Source organism: Motacilla alba, chromosome 2 (assembly GCF_015832195.1).
Source record: "Motacilla alba alba isolate MOTALB_02 chromosome 2, Motacilla_alba_V1.0_pri, whole genome shotgun sequence".
In the NCBI taxonomy this organism is placed as follows: Eukaryota; Metazoa; Chordata; class Aves; order Passeriformes; family Motacillidae; genus Motacilla; species Motacilla alba.
The window spans coordinates 95950295-95974472 of record NC_052017.1 but is presented as its reverse complement, the minus strand read 5'-3'; the positions used below and the strand labels follow the sequence as shown (position 1 = coordinate 95974472).

The following is a 24178-nucleotide window of genomic DNA, read 5'->3' as shown; positions in this document are numbered from 1 at the left end:
GGTGTGGCTTCAGACCTGGATCTGAACGTATCCTTGACATAAGCAGAATTTGAAGCACAGCATCTGCTGTCTTTAAAAAAAGATTGTTTAAAAACAATCTTACAGCAAAAACTGTACTCCCATGCAATTTCAGTTTGTGTGAGTTAGGTCTGGTAACTGTAATGCCCCTAAAAGTGGTGTTTTGGAATGGGGGAACACAGAAATAAAGGACACTCCAGCCCTTTGGTTTTTTTGTCAAGGCTATGTCCAGCATTTTGGGAATTACCACATGAGTAAATGGCAAATATTCTTTCTGCATGGTCACAAATCTTTCAGCATGCTCACTATTTAACCTGTTAGGAAAATGGCAGCTTGAATTGTAGCACTGTCAGTGCACTGTCTCTTCCCTGAACCAGCAGAGCTGGCTGGGAAAGAGTAAAAAATTCTGTTTGTTACTTTTCTGTGTTGAGGAAATCTTCATTAAACTGGATCCCTGGGCAGCTGCCAGCTGCACCAAGGTACTTCAATGGCATAGATTTAGCTCAGAGATGTATAATTTTTTTCAGACTGTACTTTTTTCCCCTGGTGAGATTTCCAGAATTATTTCAAATATACCATTGTCCCTGGCCTATTCCTGATGGAAGGCTACTATTGAGTCCAGCTGATGCTGTTGTTACAAACACAAACTTCTGCACCTACACTAGCAGTCTGAGCATGTAGTAGCTGCGTGAATAAAAGGTGTTCCTCTGCATTCAGTGGGTTGTGTGAAATACAGGTGGCTGCTTGCCTCAATTTCTGAACTGAAAATTCCCACAAGATACATCAGTGTGAGATATATCTGCAATAGTTGTTGTATATGCTGGAAATCTGGGCAAATAAATGAATATTTTGAAAAGAGTTTGAAGAAACAGTTCAATTTCTTTTTAAAAGTCTTGCTGCATTTAGAGAGAAATGCCCTTCAATTGTAGATTTATTCTGTGTTCTTTACTAACATATCTTGGGGCTTTTCCCAGCTCATAGGGAGAATACTAAGGAAAAAAAATCTATATAATAATGCAACTGTTTAATAATATATATATTTCTCTTGGGAAGATACTATCTAATTCTTTGAATATTACTTGTATGATATATCTAGAAAGGAATTCAAAGTCCAGAGGCTGCCAAGACCTGCCTATACAACTCTTCAGTCAAAGCAAATCACCTTGTCAATAACTGATCATTAAACTCTGTGTAGGTTGTCTGTACATTTACTTGGTATCAACATAGAAACAAGTTGGGGTTTGGCCTTGTTTGTTTGTTTGTTTTAGAATGGCTATAAATATCTCCGCTGAATCTCAAAACACTTTTTTCACTTTTTCTGCAAGCTAAGCTTCTAAAGAAGTATGTTTTCAAGTATTTCTAAAGTGAAAACATTCTTCACTTCTGAATGTGGTCAAATACATTTAAAAATTACCAAAAATGTCAGTACATCTTCCCTCTTTTGAGCTCTGATTTTGCAAGACTGAGGAAATTAACCAGAACAAATGAGCCAGATATAAAAGAAAAACTTTTACTTCTAGCTATTTCAGATGGAAGGATGACTCTTCATTATTTGATAGGAAAAGGATATTTTTTATTGAATTTACCCTTTCCAATTTGCTTTGTTTTCCCCAACAGATTGCTTTCCTTGACTCTGTAAGCCACAGCACTAAGTATGTGGGATAGACAGAGGTGAAATCCTGTGCTTGTCTAAATGTGTCATCAAATTTAATCTTTCATTAGAATACAGAAATTGGCTGTGATCACAGGATTCCCAATGAGGAGCGTTGAGCACGAGAGGGGAGAAAGCTTTGTTGGCAGCTTTGTTGGCAGCTTGTTTTGAGACTAAAATAACAGGTCACTTTCCTCTTTTTGCTACTTTCTGTCAGTAGTATGGTTTTATCCATCCAGAACTTATCTTGCAGCTACTTCGTGTGGCTGTCTGTGCTTCAGCCCTTAGAAATTGTGTATCAGCCCCTGAGTGGATTAATGCAAAAAGAAGTCTTTGATTAATTCTCTGCCACCTTCCGCTCTTTTCCAGGACTCAGAACTAATATGTTCCACAAAGATCGTTCAAAACCTACGGCTGAAAGGAGAAAACATGACTTTAAAATGCACTTAGAGCTTTTCTGTACATAAAGAAGATAACCATAAGATATAGAGAATAGCAATAAGGAACTGAACAGGTGCTGAGCTGTAGTGGAAGGAGTACTATGGCAGTTTCACACCCTACAAATCTTCTTGTGACTGAATGCCAACCCTAATGTATAGGTTAAAATATCTTTGTGTGGTCAGTTTTTTAACTTTGTTTTCAGAGCTTTTGCAATCTCTCACATTTGCATTTGAAGTGTATCTTTTCAGAAGGAAAGAAGTAACTTTTATGGATCATGCCTTAGATATGTGGTTAGAGATGAGACTTCAGGAGTAGATTTCATGACCTTGTGAGCTCATTTCTTCTCGCTGCTTATATGGATTGTGAGATTTTTTTTCCCCCTGGTCTTTGTCAATGAGAACCAAGTTACAAGCTACTCCCTCAATCTACAAGAACCACTTACTCTTTCTTCTTCCTTACTTTTTCTATTGACACAATATCAGGTATAGTTATTCTTCTTGAAACAGGGTAGAATGCTTCAAGCTGCAGGACTGTTATTCCTACAAAATTCCAGCAAGCTCTTCAGTGTTGCAAGAGGTTCTCACCTAATACAGTTCTGCAGCTGAATGAATCACAGCACAAAGCCAGGTGGCATATGTCTTGTGACTATGCATTCTCATAAATACAGTACAGCAGAAGCCTAAATGGAAACACATCTTTTTGAAACCATCTGTTCTTACAGATATCTGCAACAATAAAGAAAATAAAGGCTTTAAATGCTGCTATGCTGTTTTAAACCTTAGAGGCATTTCCTATTGGTCTTTCTTTTTTATTCTGAGATGCTCTCAATTTGTTTCACTTGGAAATAGCTTAGCTGCCATGTTTGTTGCTGTTCTGTTTATGAGCTTTGGAGAATCTGACTATGGCTGGCTTATAGATATATAAATATTTATAAAACAGAACATTTACCATGGTGGAAAGTGCCGGGTTGCCCTCTGGTGAATGTAGCTTGTCTTTGTACATTTTATAGTAGCTTACAGGGTAAAGCCTTTCCCCTTATTTCTTCTTTTTTTATTTGAAGGAAGCTGTGTGTGAAAGACAATTCTGCAGCAGGTCCCAAGAAGTTGGTGCTCCTTTACTGTTACTTATTTATTTATGTTCATCACATCATTCTTATGATGTCTTGACTGTAAAAATGCTCAGTTGGAACAATTTTCCTAAGTTTCTTACTTGGGTTGAATCTGTTGTCTTGTTGAAGATATAATCGTTTTCTTCCATTGCAGCCACTGAATGCTAAAAAAAGGAGCACTATGGCAGTTTCACATCCAACAAATCTTGTTGTTACTTAAATCTAATGTACAAGGTTAAAATAACTTTTTGTGTTTCATATTTTAACTCTGTTTTCAGAATTTCTGTAGTCCTTTACATTTGTATTTGAATATAGAGATTCTCCTAAAGTGAAAGAGAGATGAAAATTCTCAGAAATTCAAGATATAAACTAATATATGAAACTGAAATGCAGTGATGTAAGTTGTTCCATTCCCCAAGGACTAACAAAGAGCAAAAATGACAAAATGAGAAACAGCAAACAGAGCTACAATTTCTAATCTGGAAGGTCAGTATTAATCCACTGGTTTATCTGAAATAGTTAAACCTACGGGCCACGTATTTGGCAAAAAATTCTGCTTAGGCATTGAAATGGGCAGGAAGGAAAGGCACCACAGGCATCATCCCTAATTATCCAACTGGCAGGGTTTTTTTGCATATAACTACCTAACAGCATGAATTTGCAGGAAACACATTTGGTCTCTTTTTCTATCGTGTCTCATTGTCAGCAGGGTGATAGAGAAGAGGAAAGTTGCTCTTGACCAGCCTGGAAAAGGTGTCAGCCTCTGAACCATGAAATATAATAGCCCTTTTTACTCGGGGCTGAAGGCATGGGCTGGAAGAGAAAACTTTCTGCCCGAGCGTCTTCTCCTGGCGAAGGGAGAAATGAAATGTCACACCAATTATCTGGGCAGTGGACAGTGTAAGGAAAGCTGGCTGCAGCTCTGTGAAGCTGCAGCCAGATCCCCAATTACTGAATGAAGCCGAGGAGGTTTTTTATGCTGTTGGCCCCGTACTCGGCTGTCACGCTGCGCACAAGAGACCCCAGCACACACGGGGTCCCGGGGTGTGGCTGCAGCACTGTGAGGCTCTGAGCCTTCCTTGGGGGTGGACCAAGGCATTGGGGCCTCAATCAGCCTTTGCTTTCAAAGCACAAAATCATTTTGGTGGCATTCAGGACCAATCCCCCTGAAGGAGGTGAATTTGTGTGTCTGCAGCTGATATCTGGACAGTGATGGAGTGATGCCTGGGTGAACAAAAAAGCTGTGCTTTGCTTCATTGTTGTTTTGCTGGTGGGAGGAAAAAAAAGTAATTCAACACATCAAGAATGTTTAAACAAGAGAGGGATTTTGGCTAATTATTTCTCAGCAAAACTCAGTCTGGCAAAAAGTACAACTGATTGTGAAATAAAATATTTTTTTTATCAGGAAATTAAATCTCTTGGGGAAAAAAAATTTCCAGTTTAGGTTGGACCAGGTCATTCTCATCCAGATGCTTTGTATCCAAATTACACACTTTTCTGGTGCATGAAAAAAACTTGCACTGTGATACAGTCAATTAATATTCACAGTTTTCAGCAGGTGTGCTAGCTTCTCACATGACAGTGGGACGTTCTGCTAAGTGCTGTGACATGACAGCAGCTGTGATAAATGGAGCTGAGATATTAAAATCTTTTAAGCAGCAATGGTATTCCAGCTGATAAAGCACCAGTTTAAAAAAATGGATTTATTTAGAGTTTCTAAGACAGGTAAACAGCCAAAGGAGTCCAGCAAGACACATTACAGGTGATAAAATGGTTAACGGTGTGTCACAGCTTACTATACTTCCATATATTTCTCTTCATTTCCCTCAATAATATTTAGTGTATGCTCTATAAAGCATCCTTTTTTTATCAAGTCCCCTTTTAAATGTATGGGCTCTTGAGGAACACATAGTAGAGTAAGAGGGTTTTTTTTTTTTTACCTGAGACAGTCTAGGTGTATGAAATAAATCCAACAAAGAAATAAATCCTACCTTCTATGGTAAAAAATAATGAAATAGTAAACTTCAAAAACATTCAAGGTCTGCTACAATATTTTTAAGATTTGTGACATTAGATCTTGCATTTTCTGCAAATCACTCTAATGCTTAATGAAAAACATTTATGCATGATATTGCTGATGAACTTAAAAAACATCATATGGAAATATGGAAATGGGCGTTGTAGGAAGCCTTAGAAAAGTTATATCTAATCTTCTCAAAATGAAAAAAAAAAGTTTTGCACCATCTATTACTTGACAGCATTTAAAGTGTTAAATTAAAATAATATTTTATTATTAAATCAAATATTTCTCAAAAATTTAAAAAGTCAACTATATGTCTTTTTTATCATTTATCAAATTATTTTTTTTTGTAAAAAGACTCTCATCTGCAAATAATATTTGCAGGGGTGGGTGGTTAGGTTGTTTTGTTATTTGCTGTTTAGTTTTTTCTAAAAACAAAACCAACCTTCCTAACTTAGTATGTAATATTAAATGTTGTATGTAGTGACAAAAATAAATCAAACAGCAGAATTTAGAGAGACATAGGAAAAAAATTCTAATAAATGCTTTATATCAGCCATCATGGTTTGAAAAAATCATCACAAAGTCTACCTCTCTTTGGAAATGCACATTTAATATCATTTCATTTACAGACAAGTCCTACTGTAATAACTCTGCTTTCTAGTTTTTTTCTACTTAGGCAGGAGTTAGAGCCATTACAAGATGATGCTAATGGGAGGAAAATAAAAGAGGCTCTGTTTGAAGAGGTGTTCCCTTTTGTCACTAGAAAAGGACTGTGCTCCATCCATGTGCTTTACCTTTGAGCACAAAGTAGGTAGCACAGTGATTGCTGTTGCTGCAGAATAATGAAAAGAGTGCTTTACCCTCTGCATGGCATTCCAGGCAGAAAGATTAGAAAGCTGGAATCCTCCCAGCCCTATTCCTACTACCTCACAGGTGGATTGAGCAAGAGAAAAACTGTCTTAGTGATTTAATATTGATCATAATTTGAAATTATTCTCACTGGTTTCATAGCTTCTAGTTGGTAAGTTCAAGATATATGCATATTAGGCTCTTGTTAGGCAAAAATAGGGCATCAAAAGAACTGGAAAGGATTTTGTGTGAAATCACAGAAGTGACTACAGTAGATGTAAAGTCTTTGATCAAAAGGTGATACTCAGTAAATCAAAAACTGAATTCTACTTTGAGGACAGGAGGAAAAGCTTTCTGTCAGATGGTGCCACAGTTCTTAAACTTAGCAAAGAATGCTATTTGCCTGCTTTACTCAGTTCAAAGTTAAAATACTAAGATAATGCTTCCTTTTCCCCCAACCCACTTCTTGCAAAGGTGCTGTTGCATAAAACAGCGTGTCCTGTAGAGGTTTTCCTCCTTTTCTCTTTTCTCTTTTCTCTTTTCTCTTTTCTCTTTTCTTTTCTTTTCTTTTCTTTTCTTTTCTTTTCTTTTCTTTTCTTTTTCTTTGCTTTGTGGGGGAGGAAGTTCAAGATATTTTAATACATCTCTGCTGCTTTTTCAAGGCAATTAATTTTTAAAATGAAGACAAATAGTAGCTGGTTGGTAGAAACAGCAACACTGCATTTTGTGTTCCTTGCTGCTAATGCTTCCTTATTTTTACTCTTAAAGTGACAATTTAGTAGAGATAGGATGGGTCTGTAATGGATCATGATGGTCCAGTTGTCTGAGTCATTGCTATTTAGTCATTCTACCAAAGACATTAAAATTGGATTTCCCCTTGCTCATTGCTTCTATGGAAATCCCATGGTATTGTCTGAGAAATGCATTTATAGGCACAAAGCATATGGTTCACAGCCCTCAGAAGCAGGTCTGAATATCTTCTAAAATTTAGATAGCTCCCCAGTCCCATTTTAAATTCAGTTCCAAATTGTCCTCTAAGGTAAATGGACAGACAGATTTCACATCCCAAAAAATGTCCTTTGTTAGTATATGGTTGTTCTCAAAAGGCAAAAAAAATGCTTGATTAATTTTGTTTCTTCAAAGTGCATTTATGAAGCCAGGTATTGTTGTAGTGACTGGCAGACATTTTGAGGTAGTACCTCAATTTCTGAGCTGCTCTAGAGGCTTCTGTAGCCATTGCTGTGTTTCATTAAATATTCATTGCAAAGAGACATAAGTGGAAGTAACTAACTGGATCCCATTCTCCCACTTATGAAGGAAAATACAAAATCTTAAAAGAATGCAAAGATCATGTGAGAGACAAAGCTCTCCAAGAATCTCAGAATATTCCCTCTTCTGTTCTTTAGTGGTGCTCGTGTCTGCAGCTGCAACACTATATAAAGAAAATTATTTTAACTGCAAGTTCTAGAAATGGGATGTAAATATGGTGATTTTGTGATACAGAATCAGTGTCCTGAATAATCAGGATAGTGCAGTAATCACTGGTGTGAGCTATAACATAAAAGATTTTAGTTCTTTTTCTGGTTGTGGAATAAATACCCATCTATATTTTGTTAATAGCATACCTGTTCTAGAAGAGTTAACTCACACCTCAGCCTGAGGATTCAGCTAAGGAATGCACATTACTGCTTTGTTCTGTATAAAAAGTAATGAGTAAAAGTCCTCACAATTTCTAATTTTAATTATTATTACTCCAGGGAGGAGTACACTATAAATACAAAAACTGGAAAAACTGGTAAAAGTCATTTGTTTTATGAAATTTTTTTTTAGGGGGGGGTGGGTTTTTATATCTGTTGGGGTTTTTATTTGTTCGGCTTGGGGTTTTTTTTAATTTGTTTTATCAGTTGTTTCCCTTTAAATTGTCTTTACTGTACTCTTAAAATAGAGCATATATATATGTTTAATTTTATTTTGGCTTTACTCTTACAACCTGAAGCTGGTATCTCATACAACATGGTTTTGCAAGCTGCCATTTTGCCTTAGTGTAAAAGTATTATATCATGTCTCACCAGGTATGGTAACTGCAGAGTTGTCATTTCTGCTGAATTCATAGTTTAACTTCCTTTTAAATCACAGCTGATTTTCAGGTCTCTAAAATCCCAATTTTTTGTCCAGCCAAACAGCTACTTGTTTTCTATTATTCATTTCCCTCCTTTTAGAGCTGTACTAGTAAACCTAAAAATTTACATGCAAGGTAATAATTTTTGCAGTGTTCATGGAGAAGTAGTACCATAACTCAGGAATACTGTCTCATATTGTATGCTTCCACATTATATGCTGCTCTGCTATAACAGGCACTGAAAGGAAAAATAATAGCACAGAAGGCAGCAAGCCATGATGGTGGAAGCTGGTTTGAATCTCTTTTGTGCGCGAGCTGCAGTTTCTGAATTTCACATGCCACTATGTGACCACCAATAGCTGAAAATGACTGGAGCACTGGATGGTCTAGCCAGATGTAAAAGATTCCAGAGATTTCATTCAGGAACTGTGAAGTGGATCCTCTATATCTACTTTTATATCTACTGTGAAGTGGATCCTCTATGTCTACTTTTCTTTCCCTTCTACTGCTGATGGCTCCATGCTATCCATCTCGCTGTTAGCTGAACTGCCACCAACCACCAATATCTGTAGCATTCAACCCTTCTGAGAGATTAATTCATCTTTGTTCACCTCAGCATCTCTTACCTGTGTGCTACAACTGCAGACAGTCATAATGAGTTTTAAATCTGTGTTACAGTTCTTTCCAGTTAAAGCCAATGGCAAAACCATCATTAGTAAAGTGCCTTGCTTTAATGTCACACTCTTTTCTCTACATGTCTGTTGGAAGAGTAATTACTTTGTACATGTCATGTTCTGATATGATTGCTGCTTATTGTCTTGTGCTGTGGACATGCTTTTTTGTCATTTCCTGCCTTGCTTTAGTAACACTTAACTAACAGGCAGTGAGAGAGGACAGGATGAATGTCATTTAAGAGGTGATAATTCTCTACCCCTGTGACTGTGTTCGAGGGGTCCCAGGACGAGGGAAGAGATGAGAATCTGGACTCCATTTTTCAGAAGGCTGATTTATTATATGATGATACATATTATATTAAAAGTGCTATATTAAAACTATACTAAAAGAATAGAGAGAAAGGATTCATCAGAAGGCTGGAAAGGAATAGAAAGGAATGATAACAAAGGCTCGTGACTGACCAGAGAGTCTAACCCAGCTGCATCTTTGATTGGTCATTAAGTAGAAACAACCAGCATGGACCAATCAAAGATGCACCTGTTGCATTCCACAGCAGCAGATAATTACTGTTTTTCTTTTCCTCTGAGGTTTCTCAGCTTCTCAGGAGAAAAAATCCTGGCAAAGGGATTTTTCAGAAAATATCATGGCGGCATACCCCTTCCTGCTTCAGCAGATCATTCCATTGGGTTTGTCAGGACTCTTTTCCCAGCAGCTGGAATTAAGGAAACCTTTTGAAGGGACTGCTGCTGAGTTGCTCAAACAGCTTCTGTGAATTGAAAGGTCACAAAAGGAATGCTAACAAAAAAACCATCCTCAGCAAAGGAATGCAAAAAAGCAAAACACAGGACAGAATATTTACAATTTTAATAATGATCTTCCAGGGAAGGCATGTGGGTGGTACTTTCAGTGTTTTTTACTATTATAATTGGTTTTCATATTCTGTTTATTTGCTTATTGTGGGAGGAGAGAGGGGTGTGGAAGTGCATACCTTGGTTTAAATTGTTTCTTCTGTTGTCTGAAAAAGAAAAAGGGACTCCTCCCATCTCCAGAAACAAGTAGATCAAGTTTCTTGACACCCCTTACCCGATTTACCTCCACTCATTTCCTCTACTACTGTTAGAGAAGTGTGATAAAAATGGCACAGTTTGTTCACACTGAATCACAGTGAATTCCCTTTCAGGGAAAAAAAAAGCAAAAGAACATCACTTGCATTCCTCAGTGAATTAGAGCCATTGTTTTTGATTTCCTGGTGGGTAATTGAAGGCTTTTACAGCTAGAAGAAATTATTTATAGAGTCATGAAAAATGGATTAACTTTCCTGAGTGCTTCATTGATGTTTTAGACATCTACTTTATTCCAATTAAACTTCTATAATCTAAAAATCAATAAACTTCTTTATTTTAGAGAATAAATTGTAGAAGAAAATAATTTGTTTCGTCTCCGTGAACTGCCTTATTGCCACATATTTTATATTTGCAATCTCTGCAAGGAACAAAAGAACTCGGAGTGCTGTTACACTCAGTACAGACAGAAACCTTCCCTTTATTTCATCCATGTCATAAACTGTTCAACAACTTGCAATGGCTACTACCAAACACCTCAAAATATACCTCAAATACATGTCATAAAATCAATTTCTGTATTTTTGTGTACTGTGCCTGCTGTCTCAAGTCTTATTAAGAACAGTCCATAATTTCAAATTGCACTTAAAAAAAAATAAAAATCCTTTCTCCTTTAGAACTGGTGGAGAAGTATGTCTTCCTGCCTTCAAGTGTTTCAGGAAACTTTTTAACATTTCCAGAGAGCTAATTATCAGCTACTCCAATATTTCACTTTTACATGGCATCTACTATTACTATCTAGTTGCAGCTTGAAATAACATTAAGGTCTTCTAAAGAATATTTCTTAGGATAATTTCATAGAAAGTTATTTCATAGAGAGCCCAAATCTGAATAACAAATGCTTCAATAAATGCATTTAATATATGGTTAAAAAAGTAGATTTTGAAAGGTAGAAGTTCTGAAAGATGTGTTTCATCCCTGCATATATAATGTGAGAACTTCTCTGAATTTTTTTCTTTGGTGGCAGAAAAAAAAATGGAAAACTTTTACTCAGTTTAAATTGCTCATTTTATCAAACTGGGAAAGGTTTTTTTATCTCCCACAAACCATCCTCCTCCTTCTCTTCCCAGCAAAATACACACAAGCAAGGCTAATTCCCTGTGTTGCAACATAAATACAAAGTTCCTTGAAGGAAAGAAATTTTACCAGAGTCCAAGACTTTTTCCTGTTCTTGGACATTGTCTACAGTTTGAATGGCACTTTGTCCTCAGGGAACTTCCTTCAATGGAAGTGCAGTAATGGGATGACTCTGAGGTTTGTGACAGAGGTAGCGGAAAATTATCAAAACCAGATGATGAATTCTTCTGCTTTTGTGCAGTGAGAAGCTCTAGCATGGCTCAAACAGGACTGAATCTGCTGTGCAGCCATTTGCTGAGGTAATCTCAGGCCCAGCTGATGCTAAAATGATGGTCCTGTTACACCTCAGAACCATTTTCAGCAGCCAGGCATTCCTGCCTCTTTGAACAGCCCAGAAGTGGAGCAGCTCTGACTCCACAGTTGAAACCAAACATACATAAAACATGTTTTGCAATTTGATTTGCCTTTTTTGTGTGTTTGTTTTTGATAAGGGTTAGTTTTGCTCATGATAATCTCCCTATATCCCTGGCTCTTCGGGTGTGCAAAGAAACTGGCTGGGAGTGCAAAAGGAGGGGCTCAGATGTACCACCTGCATGTCTTAGACCTTTTTCTATATGTGTTTAGTTCTCATGTTCTACTCACATAATAAAATTGTCTTTTAAATATAGTTTTTGTAAAATAGATATCCATTTCAGCTGGCATAAATCCTTTATCCCCACTTTTCCCTGTGTTAAGTAATATAACAGTAAGATATACTGCCTGCCAATTTTTCTCTATTTTTTTTTCAATCAAGGCTGTATTTTACTTACATAAAATGTGGTGAAAAACATATTCCCTCCATCCTGTCAGACTAAATTTGCTCTCTGTGTTCTCAGACCTCATGTGCTGAGTTTCATTTTATGGCAATATTTTTTATAGGCTAGTGATAAATCTTTGTGAATGGAGTGTTTATAATGAAAATACTCTCAGGCCAGGAAGTACTGGTCAATATAAAGATCAGCAGAATTATAACAGCCACAAGATTAAACAGTACTGATCAATGAATAGTACCTGCAATAGTACCCCCTTTTCAAAGACAGTATACTGTCTGCACACTACACAATTTTTATGGATGTAAGTAATTTTTTTTTCCTTCATTTTGCTTTAGATATTCTAAAATTAAATTAGAAATTCACTGTTTCAGTCCATCTCTGTAGTATCAGTTGAATTTCATCAGGCCTGAATTTCATCAGGTATAGAGTTTTCTGGAATAGTGTATCCAAGGGGAAATGTCAACATAATTTGAAATGCAATAAATATTTAACAGTGACATATTCCTATCATCAAAGTGATATGCAATGTATAAATTTGCATTTTTACATTGAATTTTTCAGTAAGATGCATTCTGTTACATCAGTGATAGATTTAGGCGTTGATTTTTTAACAATCTGTCTGATAAAATCTCACTTTTGAAGGGGCATTTAGTTTGGCTGTAATAAAAACACAACATAAACATTTTGAGGAAGGGAAAAGTGAACACTGAGCTAACAAGTTGGTAAACCAGGATGATGCCACTACATACATCACTACCAACTTTAAATTATTCTGGTACATGTACTTTGCAAGGATGTAAAATAAAATTATGCTCCAATTTCTGCACAGAGATCAGTTGGCTGTCATAAAGACTTCATGCTCTACCCAGGAGTCAAAAGCAGAAAGCCAAGTGTGGAGCTCCACCTACTTAGACACAGCAGAAAATTATTTAAGAAAAAGTAACTCAATCCACACAATTTTATTGATCCTTCACATTTGTTTTTTTTTTTCAGTAGCTTTATATTCTTCCTGCTTTTCAGTTATTCCAGGAGCAGGTTAATTTTTTGGGGTATTTTCTTTTGTTGGTTTGTCATGTCTCCATGATACAAAATAAACACTAAAATAATTTCCTTTTTGGAGTTTTCCCTAGCTGTTGTCTCTGCCCCCTACTTTAGCCTTTCCCATATGTGCTTAAGATCAGAGCATCCTTTTCTTGTTATTTCTTGCATTTTGCAATTGGATCTCATTGAAATGTTCCTTGAAGTGAAGGAAATTGTCACTTGCAGAAACTCCTCCTCTACCTTTTTTTTTCCTTAGTATTACCAACATGTCTGCTTTGTGAAGTCTCTGTTTAAAAAGTTCATTGAATTTTGAGCTTGAATAGGAAAGTGAAACTATATGCATTATGTATAAAAATGCATAGTCTTTGTTTACTTTTGTGGTGAATGAAATAAATTTACTTGGCACAGGCAGAAGTTCAGAAACAGCTAGTATTCTCATGATGAATTTTGATTTTACAACTTATGTGGAGATGTGTTATATTAGGTTTTATATTAGGTTTTATTTTAGTTTCTGGTTGACTGAGCCTGTGGTTTAAAGAATAAATTAGGCCACCTTGGACAAAGTACTCAGCCTTTTCAGGTAGCTTTGTTAGGGCACTCATTCAATATTTTATTTGCTGTTAATTAGCTTGCTGGCATTTTGATACATTTTAGTGCTAAACTGCTCACATTTCCTCTCAAAAGCTTTTCCTCAGGGTCGTGATGCTTGTATCTTTCAGTACAAAACAAAATCCTTGACCATAGCAACTTCTCCATACACACAAATTTTGGATCATCTGCTAATGGTTCGGAGAATCCTGCAATGCTCCTAACTTAGTGCCAGGAAGAGCAGTTCAATACTTTAACAGATTTTTTTTTTTTTTTTTTAAATAAGGGATTTTTTTTCTCTCACAAGTAAAATGACTGAGAAGAAAGTATTTCATTGTATTACAGAAGAGCTTGAGTTGCAAGATGAGGCTGCTCAATGCCAGGCTATCAGGGTTCCCTGAAAAAATACTTTAAAATCAATAGACTAAAAATTCAAATTATCATTGCAGAAAATTTCACTTCTATAGAATCCATGAAACCAAACTCAGAAATCCTTCTTTTTGAGAGTCTTCAGCTGGAAAATGCTGTTTGTTTTGTAGCAAATTTGGACCTTAGCCTAATTTTGTGTCAAGTGGGAACATGATTGAACCTTTTTCGACTGTGTTGGCATAGTTAAAGAGCTGGACTCAGGACAGAGGGTGAGAGGGGGCTGGTTTAGTACTCCAACATTAGCACAAGTGCAAAAAGCTGCAAAGACAAAATGAATTAATCTCTACAAGGGCTGATGTGGTCTCTATATGGAAGACAATATTAAAAAGCTAACTACAAGCTTATTATGCTTACCTGCACATTGGCTCAGAGCACAAAAGTACAAAAATTGCTGCTCCAATTGCTTTTACTTAATCTCCTTGAAGTTCAGGCACACAGACCTACAGTTACAGATAATAAATAAAAGAGCACCAGTCAAAGAGGTATCAAATGTAAAATAGATCAGTTTTTCCAAATATGTGTCAGATTTTAGCAACAGAAACATGAGGAAAAATGGAAAAGACTATTGGGTAATGTGAGATGTGTAAATAATTTTCTTTTCCCTGCCCTGGGTGGAGATATTAGGTAGTGGGGATTTATATATGTCTCCTCCCTTTATAAACACACCTAAATGCATTCTTAGGAAAAAAAAAATCTTAATGGAAACCAGTTAAAAGTAGAGAGCAAGATAAAACTACTCATTCTTGAGAAAGATGTGATTGATGTTGTAATATTTCTAACACAGGAGCTACATCAACTTGTGATACTCTGAGTAGGTGATTCACAGGTTAAGTGCAGCAGGACAGCAAGTATTTAAAAACACTACCTGAAAAACAAGCAGCAATTAAGCCAACCTGGGCTTCATTCAATACACTGGCTTTAATTACATGTTTCAAGATACTGCTTATAAATACCTGTTCTTTTAGGTAGGGGTACAGATGAAATAATGCTTGTTTTTCCTGTGCATAATATTTACAAGCAATTCATATTGTAGGTATTGAAACAATTTTTCTGTGTTTCAAAATATTGACATGTAGACATGCTATTCACAAAACTCCTGCATTATTGTGCCAAAATTGGAATGTTGAAAATCAGCATATTGTAAATTTACTGGTGTTAAACTGGCAATCCTGCAGCCTCTTCTGCATGCATAAGTAAAGCTCCTGCTTTTCTAGAGGAGGACTTGATGACAATGCCAAAGACTTTTAAGTTAAATAATAGTCTTCCAGTTCTGGAAAGTGATATGGCTGTGTAATAAATATGTATCTACTCAGGTACTTACTAATCTTGATGCTGTACAGTTTAAAAGTTACTATTTTTATTCCTAATTCTGAGGAAAATAAAACCATTTTTCAATTAAGAATGGAAAATAAATATTTTGAAAGGGGAGGGCTGAGAGTTTGTCATTCATTCTCTTCATATATTTCCTGTGTATTTTATTCTCAATTTAAATTATTTTTATTCAAAAGTATTTATAATAAACAAACTAAATAGTTTTCTTAAAAATCTGTCCCAAAAATTAGGTTATTGATATTCCTTCTCCCTTCAGAAAGATATATGTATCTGATGGAATTAAATCCAAAATTATTTTAGAATACATGAAAGTTGGAGCCCAGCTGTGTTCCCTGGAGTTTTTATTCCAACGGCAGTTAAATTCAAAGGAAAATTTGTATTTCTTTATTTGGAACTGAAACAGGCCTACAGTTTCACTTTCAATAAGTATATGGAAATCAATATGCTGTAATGTAGTTTATGCTGTTTTTCAGTTTCCATCTGCTGCCTTCCATTGCATCTTTTTGTGAGTGACAGCATAATAATTGCTGTACCAATTAATGCCCTTCCAATCCAACTGCATCATTACTGCAAAATAAATGTTTTGCTTTGAAGCAGTTTGTCCTGCTATGAAACTTTGCTTTAGTTATTCCAATCATCTAACAGCAGAAAAGGAAAAGCTGCTTTGTCATCAGTAGCTCAATAGAAGACACTGTATATTCAATACAGAGTGTTGGCAGGATTTTAACCAGTATCAATTTATAAATAGGATAGCAGCAATCATTTATTTTCTGCCTTAAATGAAAGTATCCTTTTTGATGCAATAATAGCCACTTAACTGATTTGAGACCAAAGTAGGGGGTTTTTTTTGAGAAATATTTTTTCTTTATCCAGAATAAAATATGAAGTCTCTTTCTTTGCAACAAAAGCTCTTAGAGGATAAAAGCTTCTATCTGAAATAAGCAGTCATAAAAATTTAGTTCTTTTCAGTAAGAGTTTAATTTTCCCTAGTGGGATTTCAGTGCATAGCTGCAGTGCCTTTTCCACTCTGTCCCGTGTCTTAACAAAAATGCTGCAAAGAATATCAGAGGTTGAAGTAGTTTGAGACAAGCTTTCCCATTGAAACGATATCCTCAGTACAATCTCTGGGCCTCCTCTGGTATAAATAGGAGCTTTCACTGCTGTTGGGAATGTCCTTGGAGAATGCATATCTAGATTAAAGGCTGGTACTAGTTTTGGGAACTTTTCTGGCTCAAGAGTTGCATTTAGTCCAGTGAGAATTGTGTGAGGAAACAACACAGAGCTAACTCCTTCTTACTAATGTTTCCTTCTTGAAACATCTGTTAGCTAATTGGGTTTTTTCCACCTTCTTGCACTATCCTGTTGGGCAGTGATAAAATCTCATCATCTCAGTTTCCCTGCTTCCCAGACTTTTCTGTTTATTGTGAACAACAGAATTTTCCAATTAATATTTCTCAAAAGAAACAACTGTTTTACAATGGAGCAATTGATTAATTTTATTTATTCTTAGCTTGCACTGATTGATTCATAGAAATTTCGTTTGAGCATTGAGTTTTTCTGTAGCATTTATAGAAACATCTATAGCAACTGCAGAACTCTTGGAATCGTAAAGTCTCAGTGACTCCCAAATACAAAACACAATACTAATAAAAATATCCAATTGGCTTTAATTTAATGACTTCAATTTTGTGCTCATAATCTTGGAAATGGAAATACCAAATGTTATTTTCAAAAATAAATTTATTATTCTTATCTATAAAAATAGAAATGCATTAGAAGTACATCCTTTTGTTTGTAAAGTCATCTGTTCAGAGGTTAAGAAATCCCAGATGAAAGCTTGCTGTGCAGCTGCAAATGTCTTTATTTTTACCTAATGGCTATCTCATATAAAGTAATTAAAGGCCTGCAACAGAAGCTGAAACACAGAAGCCTCTGGTTCTATTAATTTTTAATCACTGTACTGCAGAAACATAAATTTATATTAGATCTTGTTTGGGAAAAGCTTAGTCACGGGGTTTCAAAAGTGCTCCTGCATCAGAGCTGTGAGCATTCGGGGGGCAATGGCACTCACCCGCATTTGGTGGCACATTGCTCACGGGTCATCATTTGCCAAACAAACCATCTGGCAGGGAAACCAGCCTGAAAAAAAACGTGCCATCTCTTCCCCTTGGCTGCTTGTTCCTGCTCCTCAGCTTTGCCAGTACAGAGATTTGTAGGGCTCTTGCAAACCAGATGACCAAAGTGCTTCAGTCTACAAAGCAGCTTTGTAGTCTCAATGGCTCAACTGAGGGACAGTGAGCAGCAGTGTCAGTACAGAGCAGAAATGGAATGTTTTCAGCTGATTTTCCACAGAAAGTGTAATGTTGAACCTTACCCACAGGCAGAGGGGAATTTTAACACAGGAGCTGTACATCAGAGATGAGTGCTCTAACCAATGAACATCAGATGAGAATCCCTTGAATTCTTGTATTTGAAAAGAAAAGAATGACCTTTATTTCATTTAGAAAAGAAAAATGGTTGGCACCTGCCTTCTGGTTAAGAATTTGAATTCTGAATCCAAAACAGAAACATCTCCCAATAAGCAGCAGTAAGGGAGCGTTTAAATCTTATCCCTTGATCTCTTCTCTTCTTTTTTTTCCCTTTTCATTTAGCTTAATACTGCAAGTTTTCTCTCAGAAGTTGTGATCGATCTACTTATATGTACATCAGTCACTGCTGTTACTAGGAAACCATTGGGTTTTTCCTCTAAAGAATTGTTATAAATAAGCACCATGCCATGAAATAAGATCCTTGTGCATACTTCCTCTGCTTCCAACATAATTAAGATCAGGAAAAATCTAATTTAATGTAATTTACTGGGTTACATTAAATTTTCTTGATGGATCATTCATACCTAATTGCTTTGGACTGCAGCTTCATTGCATTCTATAATCCTGAGAGTAAATTTGAATAAAGGATGAAGCAGGCTGAATAATACTTATGTTTCCAAGATCCTGTCCTGGAACAGAAAAAAAAAAGCAACCTCCCCCAACTCCATTGGTGTCTTCAGGTCATGAAATCTGTGTGAATCAAATTCATCTTGTACTGACTTCAGAAGAATTGCAGGGAAGAGTTAGTTTTGTGTTCTTAAAAGCAGCTGCAGTACCAAGGAACTGCAAAATCCACAAACAGTATTCTTATTCGTCTTCTTCTCTCTTACCCTTTTAAGGCCCAAATATGTCTGGAGCAGGAAACTTAGAAAGCTGTGGAACTTTAATCCTTCATTGCAAGAACTTTACCTGTATCTTTAGTTTCAAAATCCTTATTGCTGACATAAAGTGTAACTTTGGAGAACTGCAGCACTAGGGCTCCATAAGACTGATCATCTGTATGAATCTTAAAATAATATTTATGAAAGAAAATAAAAGGATCTATTATAATATAGAATTTCCAGTATGTGATATGCTGAATTTTAACAAAAAGCTGAAAAGTGCCTTAAATTTTGGAAATTTACTACTTAGCAGTCTTAAGTCAACTTGGAACCTTTTGGACTATTTTATTATTTTGCCACCATCATTTTCTTATTCATTTACTGAAGTATATTAACATAGTTAATTGTGGGTCTGTTTAAAAAATATAAGTTGAAAGTAAATATATTGCCTAGAATAGAAAACTTGTTACTTTTCTATTACCCATAGCTCTCCCATTTCATTTGAACCAATGTCCTCTACTCTTTTTGCTATTTTTTTCATAGATTGGTGTCATACTGTTCAGCTTGAACCCCAACCAGACATTTTAGACCTCTTGGCTCTGCTAAATGTGCCTTAATTTTTTCGATCTGTCTGTCTCTTCTATTTCACTACATATCCTAGCAGTTAGGAGAGAAGAACTCTCCTCCTTAAACTCTTTGGCTACAGAATGGCAAAAAACTAGCCCTGTTGTGACATTTAGCACCTGCAAATTTTCCTTTAAAGAACAGCAGGGGATGTGTTGGCTTTTGGAAATGAAAGACCTGAATTTAATTTCCTTTTTAACCCTAATAGGTTCAAATTTATCTTCTACATTCTAAGACACTGCCTAAATTCCTTAGCTAGAAATTAGTGGCTAGAAATTAGTGTATTAGGGGCACTCTCCATCACTGTATTAAAGCTACACTCTTCTACAAAAGTGGATTTAAAATAAATTATACAAGATATAGCAGATGACGCAAATAGGCCTAAGTTTAGGGAACTCTGTGGTTAGTAAGTCTCTTTACTCCTGCTCATTGTCACAGGGATTGTTTTATACTCTTTGGATAAAATACATTAAGAGAATGAAGGAAAGTTTTACCTTGACATATTTTATTTATCTTTATTAGAAGGAAAGAGACAAATTTTACATAGGAAATCATGTACCTGGTTTAGCAGTTCCTTATGGCATTTAAAAGACATATGATTATGCTTCTGGGTAAAAGGAAAGCAAGTTCTTACTTCCTGAGAAGGAAGTGCTGCAGATTCGGAACACAAAATTAAAATCTAGCATCATTCATCTGCTCATGTTTAGGTTTGCATTAGATTAAGCAATAAAGTGACAATAGTTGTGATGTAGTCTCAAATAAAAGTAAAACATGAATAAAGGCCTTATTTAATATCATGGTTAAAATTTGGTCAATGCAATAAAACCTTTAAGACTATTCACAAACATTATCAGCTACTGTGTAGCTCAGAGCTCACAGTCACCATAAACTTTAATTCAGTTTGATGCAAAAGTTTCTTGAAGCAGAAAACATTTAAACCTTCATCTCAGTCAACTTTAGGTAGCCAATGTCAATTTAAGCCAATAAATGAAGAATAAAAATACACATAAAAAATTAATCTTGCTTGCTTGTGCTGTGAAACCAATTTTATGATCAATAACATGCCACTGGGAATTCAGATTCTGGTTTTATTGTCTTCAGATGTCTTAAGATGTACCTTTACCTCTATTTTCCATTTAGTAGCATTTTTTTCTGTCTTGGTCCCAGCATTGCTCAGATAGTCTCATGTTCAGGGGGAGCCATGGGGTTTTTTTCATGAGGAAGTCAGTAACGTGTTATGATCAAACTTTTCCAAATGCAAGTGAGGAAAAGTTTTCCCAAGTCCACTGAACATCATCCTTGGTTCCAGCACTACTGGGCCAGCTGATAACTGTTTTGAAACATGTCAGCATGAGCTGAATTCTTTAGTATTTGAGTCTATACCATTGCAGCTGTTCTTTGATATCTCTGTGGTTGACATAAAAATATGATTTTGCATTCCTGCAGATTATAAGTATATTAAGATATCTTTTAAAGCATTATATAAAACCATTTTAAATCCAAGCTTCAATATACAAGTCAAAAAAAATGCATTGCATGAAAATAGGCATTTTGGAAGTTTGTTTTTTGTTACTTATTAAATTTCAATTTCAAAAGGAAATATGAGGTAGGAAAATTATGAGGTTATAGAATTGGGTCATCAGGGTTAGCTGAGTTTCATCACAGGCTTTTCAAATGTGGTTTCCCATCTTGCTGATGAAATCAATGGTTATATGAGATTCACAAGCCCCTCTGAAAAAGCGCACATCCTGGCACATCCTCCTTCCAAACAGTATTCAGCTGTGTGCACCATATCCCACCCCCAGTTCCTTTTGGAATTACAGTGGTGCTGTGCTTACCTGACAAACTGGCATCATGTTCAAAGGACGGTAAGTAAATGAAATGGGATTTGTGGGATTAATCCCTTTGAAACCCCTGGCATTACCTTCATGGGCAGTGCTTCAGGTAAAAAATATGTGCACTAGTTATTTGTGAGCCCTAACTGACATAACTACTACTTATTAAGTAGAAAATACACAAATACGGCACTCTGAAATTTTGAAAAATAATTCTGACCCTAAATTATATCTGAGTTGGGTCTGGGACCTTTTGCCTTGGCTGGGAATCTGTCAGCCACTTGTGCCCTCAGCCACGGGGAACACCCTCTTCTGCAGCCCCAGAAAGGCCCGATGAAACACCTCTGCTCTCCAGGCACCCTGACACCGTGGGACAGTAGGAAGTTATCCGCTGGAGTCTGTGTCCATGGTGAAAAGCTTCAAAGCCCACTTACATCCTGTGTGTTCATTTCTCCCTGCTCCAGGTCACAACCTCGGCTCAGCGAAGGTGTCCCGGGCGCAGACATTTCCCAGCTACCCGTCGGAGCAGGGCGAGGAGCACCAGCAGCCGCTGTCGCTGGCCAGCAGTTACACCTTCAGCTACGGCTCGGGGCTGGTGCAATGACAGCTGGGGGCTGCCAGCCCACACGGACAGCTGAGCCTGGAGCCTCCCGCCAGGACCGGGGAGCCACTGGCCCCCTCTGCACCCACCATTTGCCGTGAAAACTGATGCCGACCAGCTCCAGCCGGGGCGCTGCCGATGCGGAAACCTGGACAGGCGGCTTCCCCGAAGCAGAGGCTAAGTCTTTATTTATTTATTTTGCCGTTCCTTTTGTCGATATGTTCAGAAAGGAGGGGGTTGGGGGGGTTGGGGGGAGGGAGGAAGGGGGACACGTCTGTGTTGTAAGAAAGTGGTGGAAACAAATGAAACTGTGTTGGTTGGTGTGAAGGTTTCTGCATGACCGGAGAAGGTCCCTTCTTGGGCTCCCGTCACAATGGCGCGTTTGACACTGGGGCCTTCCTTCCCGCCCCCACCAGCAGGACAGCCTGTCTTCACCCACAACCTCTGCAGGTCCTTGCCACAGCCTACAATTCCCGCTGGAGGCACTGAAATGTCACCGACTCAAGATGCGGTGTCAGAGCTGCGGGGGTCACCTCCAGATCCGAGCAGGTTCACTCACTGCCCTAGAGGGTGGTTGGGTGTTTTTTGAGCCAGACACCAACAAATACTGGAGCAGCAGGCTGATATGTTTTGTTGGGAATAGGGTTTGGTGCATCAAGGTGAGGTTATTGCCTGGTTCAGCTCTAATCTTAAATTCCTGGGGCACAAATTATCCCTTACATGTGCAATTTTCACCATGCCCCTAAGAGCTGTGAGCATCCCTAGCGGCAGCACAGTCTAGTCCTCAGAACTGCTGCAAAGTCTTCTTGTTCGCAAATTATTTAGGTAATCATGCCTGCAAGCCTAACTTTAAAAAGCGGGAAAACTGTTCTTCAAACAAAAAAAAAGTGGGCCACTTGCCCAGCTGGCAACTGCTGTGCCACGGCTGGGCCAGACATGGTAGAGCTGAGCTCTGGTCTTGTCTTTCTGGTCAGCGTTACTTTGGTTTTCTGTGTTTCCTTCTCAGATTTCTGTTCTAGATGCACATTGTATCTTGTATGATCATGTGTCAAGCATCTGTTTACTCTCAAAAGGAGGATGAGTACCTCTGAATGGAAATTTTCTGTCTTTGGAAGACGTCTTTTAAAAACGAACTGTAGTAGATGTTTGTAATCAGTAATGAGGGAATAAGTTGGAAGGCATACCTGTAGGTGGGGAATGAATTTTATCTATCCTGAACATTTAGATTTTTGTAACTGTTCTCAAATATTTATGTACTCCTTGTGATGCCCTGAAATGATTGAAATTGTGAGGAGAAAAATTTGCCCTCTTGTATGATCTGAGGAGCCTTGTGTTCTGGTCCCAGTGTGAAACTATTGCCATTATTACCAGAGGGATTCAGTTCATTGGTTGTTTCTCAGGACAGATTGAGGAAATGTATCAAGGAGGAGACACATAGACTCTTTTCCAATGAAACAATTGGTTTTATGTACTATAATTTAACTGAAAAAAGTGCTGTTGGGTTGTTTTATATATGCACATTATATATATATATATATGTATTAAAAGGTATGGAAGAAACTTCTGCATTTGATTAAACATTTACCTATACAGTATGGTCAGCTTTTCTCCAAACGTTTTCCTGGCTAAGAGACCTTGCAGACTTACAGCTTTCAGTGAACGGCTGCTGAATAAAAAACCTTTGTGGTCCACTTGAATTAAACACTTCTACCCCACCAAAACCACCTCTATTTATTTTTCCCATTTTTTCCTTGCCTCATTCACTACCTCTTTTCCTTCTCACAGTGCTGCCATACTCAGGAATAGAATGGCTCCCTGCAGAGAGTATTTTGATGAGCTAAAATGAAAAACTGCTCTCCCACGCTGTCAGGGCACTGTACCTATGGTGCTCTCAGAGCTGTACCCATCAAGGAAGCTTCATTCACACTTTCATTTAAGAAAAAGATTCAGTTGAAATTTTGCTTTGGGAAAATTTCCAATCTGCAAAATTTAAATGTGAAATTTGATACAAAACGATAATGGTGTAGTTCTGTTACTCAGCGCAGCTTTGCCAAATATTTGCCTTTTGGAGAAATGGTCAGTTATTTTAATTCCTTTGCAACTGGGATTCTTTCACTTGCCCTAAAATTATATATATTTTCTTGGAAACTCCTTAGATTAAGTTTTCAATATATTCTACAGTTTTCAATGCTGTGTCCAAGTAACTTTCTTCCTCTGTGACTTAAATACTAGTCATTTAATAATTACATATTCTATATAGCCCAAAAGTGGGGAAAAGGCAAAACAGGAGCACATAACTACTTTCTAGTTCCAGTGTCCATATACTTTAAGAACCTATCTAATTCCTCAACCTAGTACTTCAACTGTATTTCTATAAAAAGCATGACATCTATATAATGTTCTCTTTTTGTTTCCTGGGGAAGAGTTGCTGTCTGTGGCTTTGTCTTCCTATGCAGTACCTGAGTATTGTCAAGTTAATGAAAATGTAGATGCTATCTTCAAAGAAAACACCCCAAAAAAGGGAGGAAAGGGGGCATTGTAGCAGTTTTGGCTATATATTGGCTGTATATATGGCCATATATAGCTATTTTACTAAATATTTTGCTTTCATTGCATAATGCAACCATCTTCTCAACTCATACAT

At 37.0% G+C, this 24178-nt stretch overlaps 1 protein-coding gene across 1 annotated transcript in view; it reads left to right on the top strand.

Annotated features, from left to right (window-relative positions):
• The window catches only part of DOK6 (docking protein 6), a 241383-nt gene extending 219622 nt beyond the window's left edge, over positions 1-21761 (top strand). The window contains exon 8 of the mRNA XM_038130235.1: positions 21398-21761. Coding sequence (XP_037986163.1) covers positions 21398-21537 — 140 coding nt within the window. The 3' untranslated portion in view covers positions 21538-21761. The remainder of the gene's footprint in view (positions 1-21397) is intronic.
• The last annotated feature ends 2417 nt before the right edge of the window (positions 21762-24178 follow it).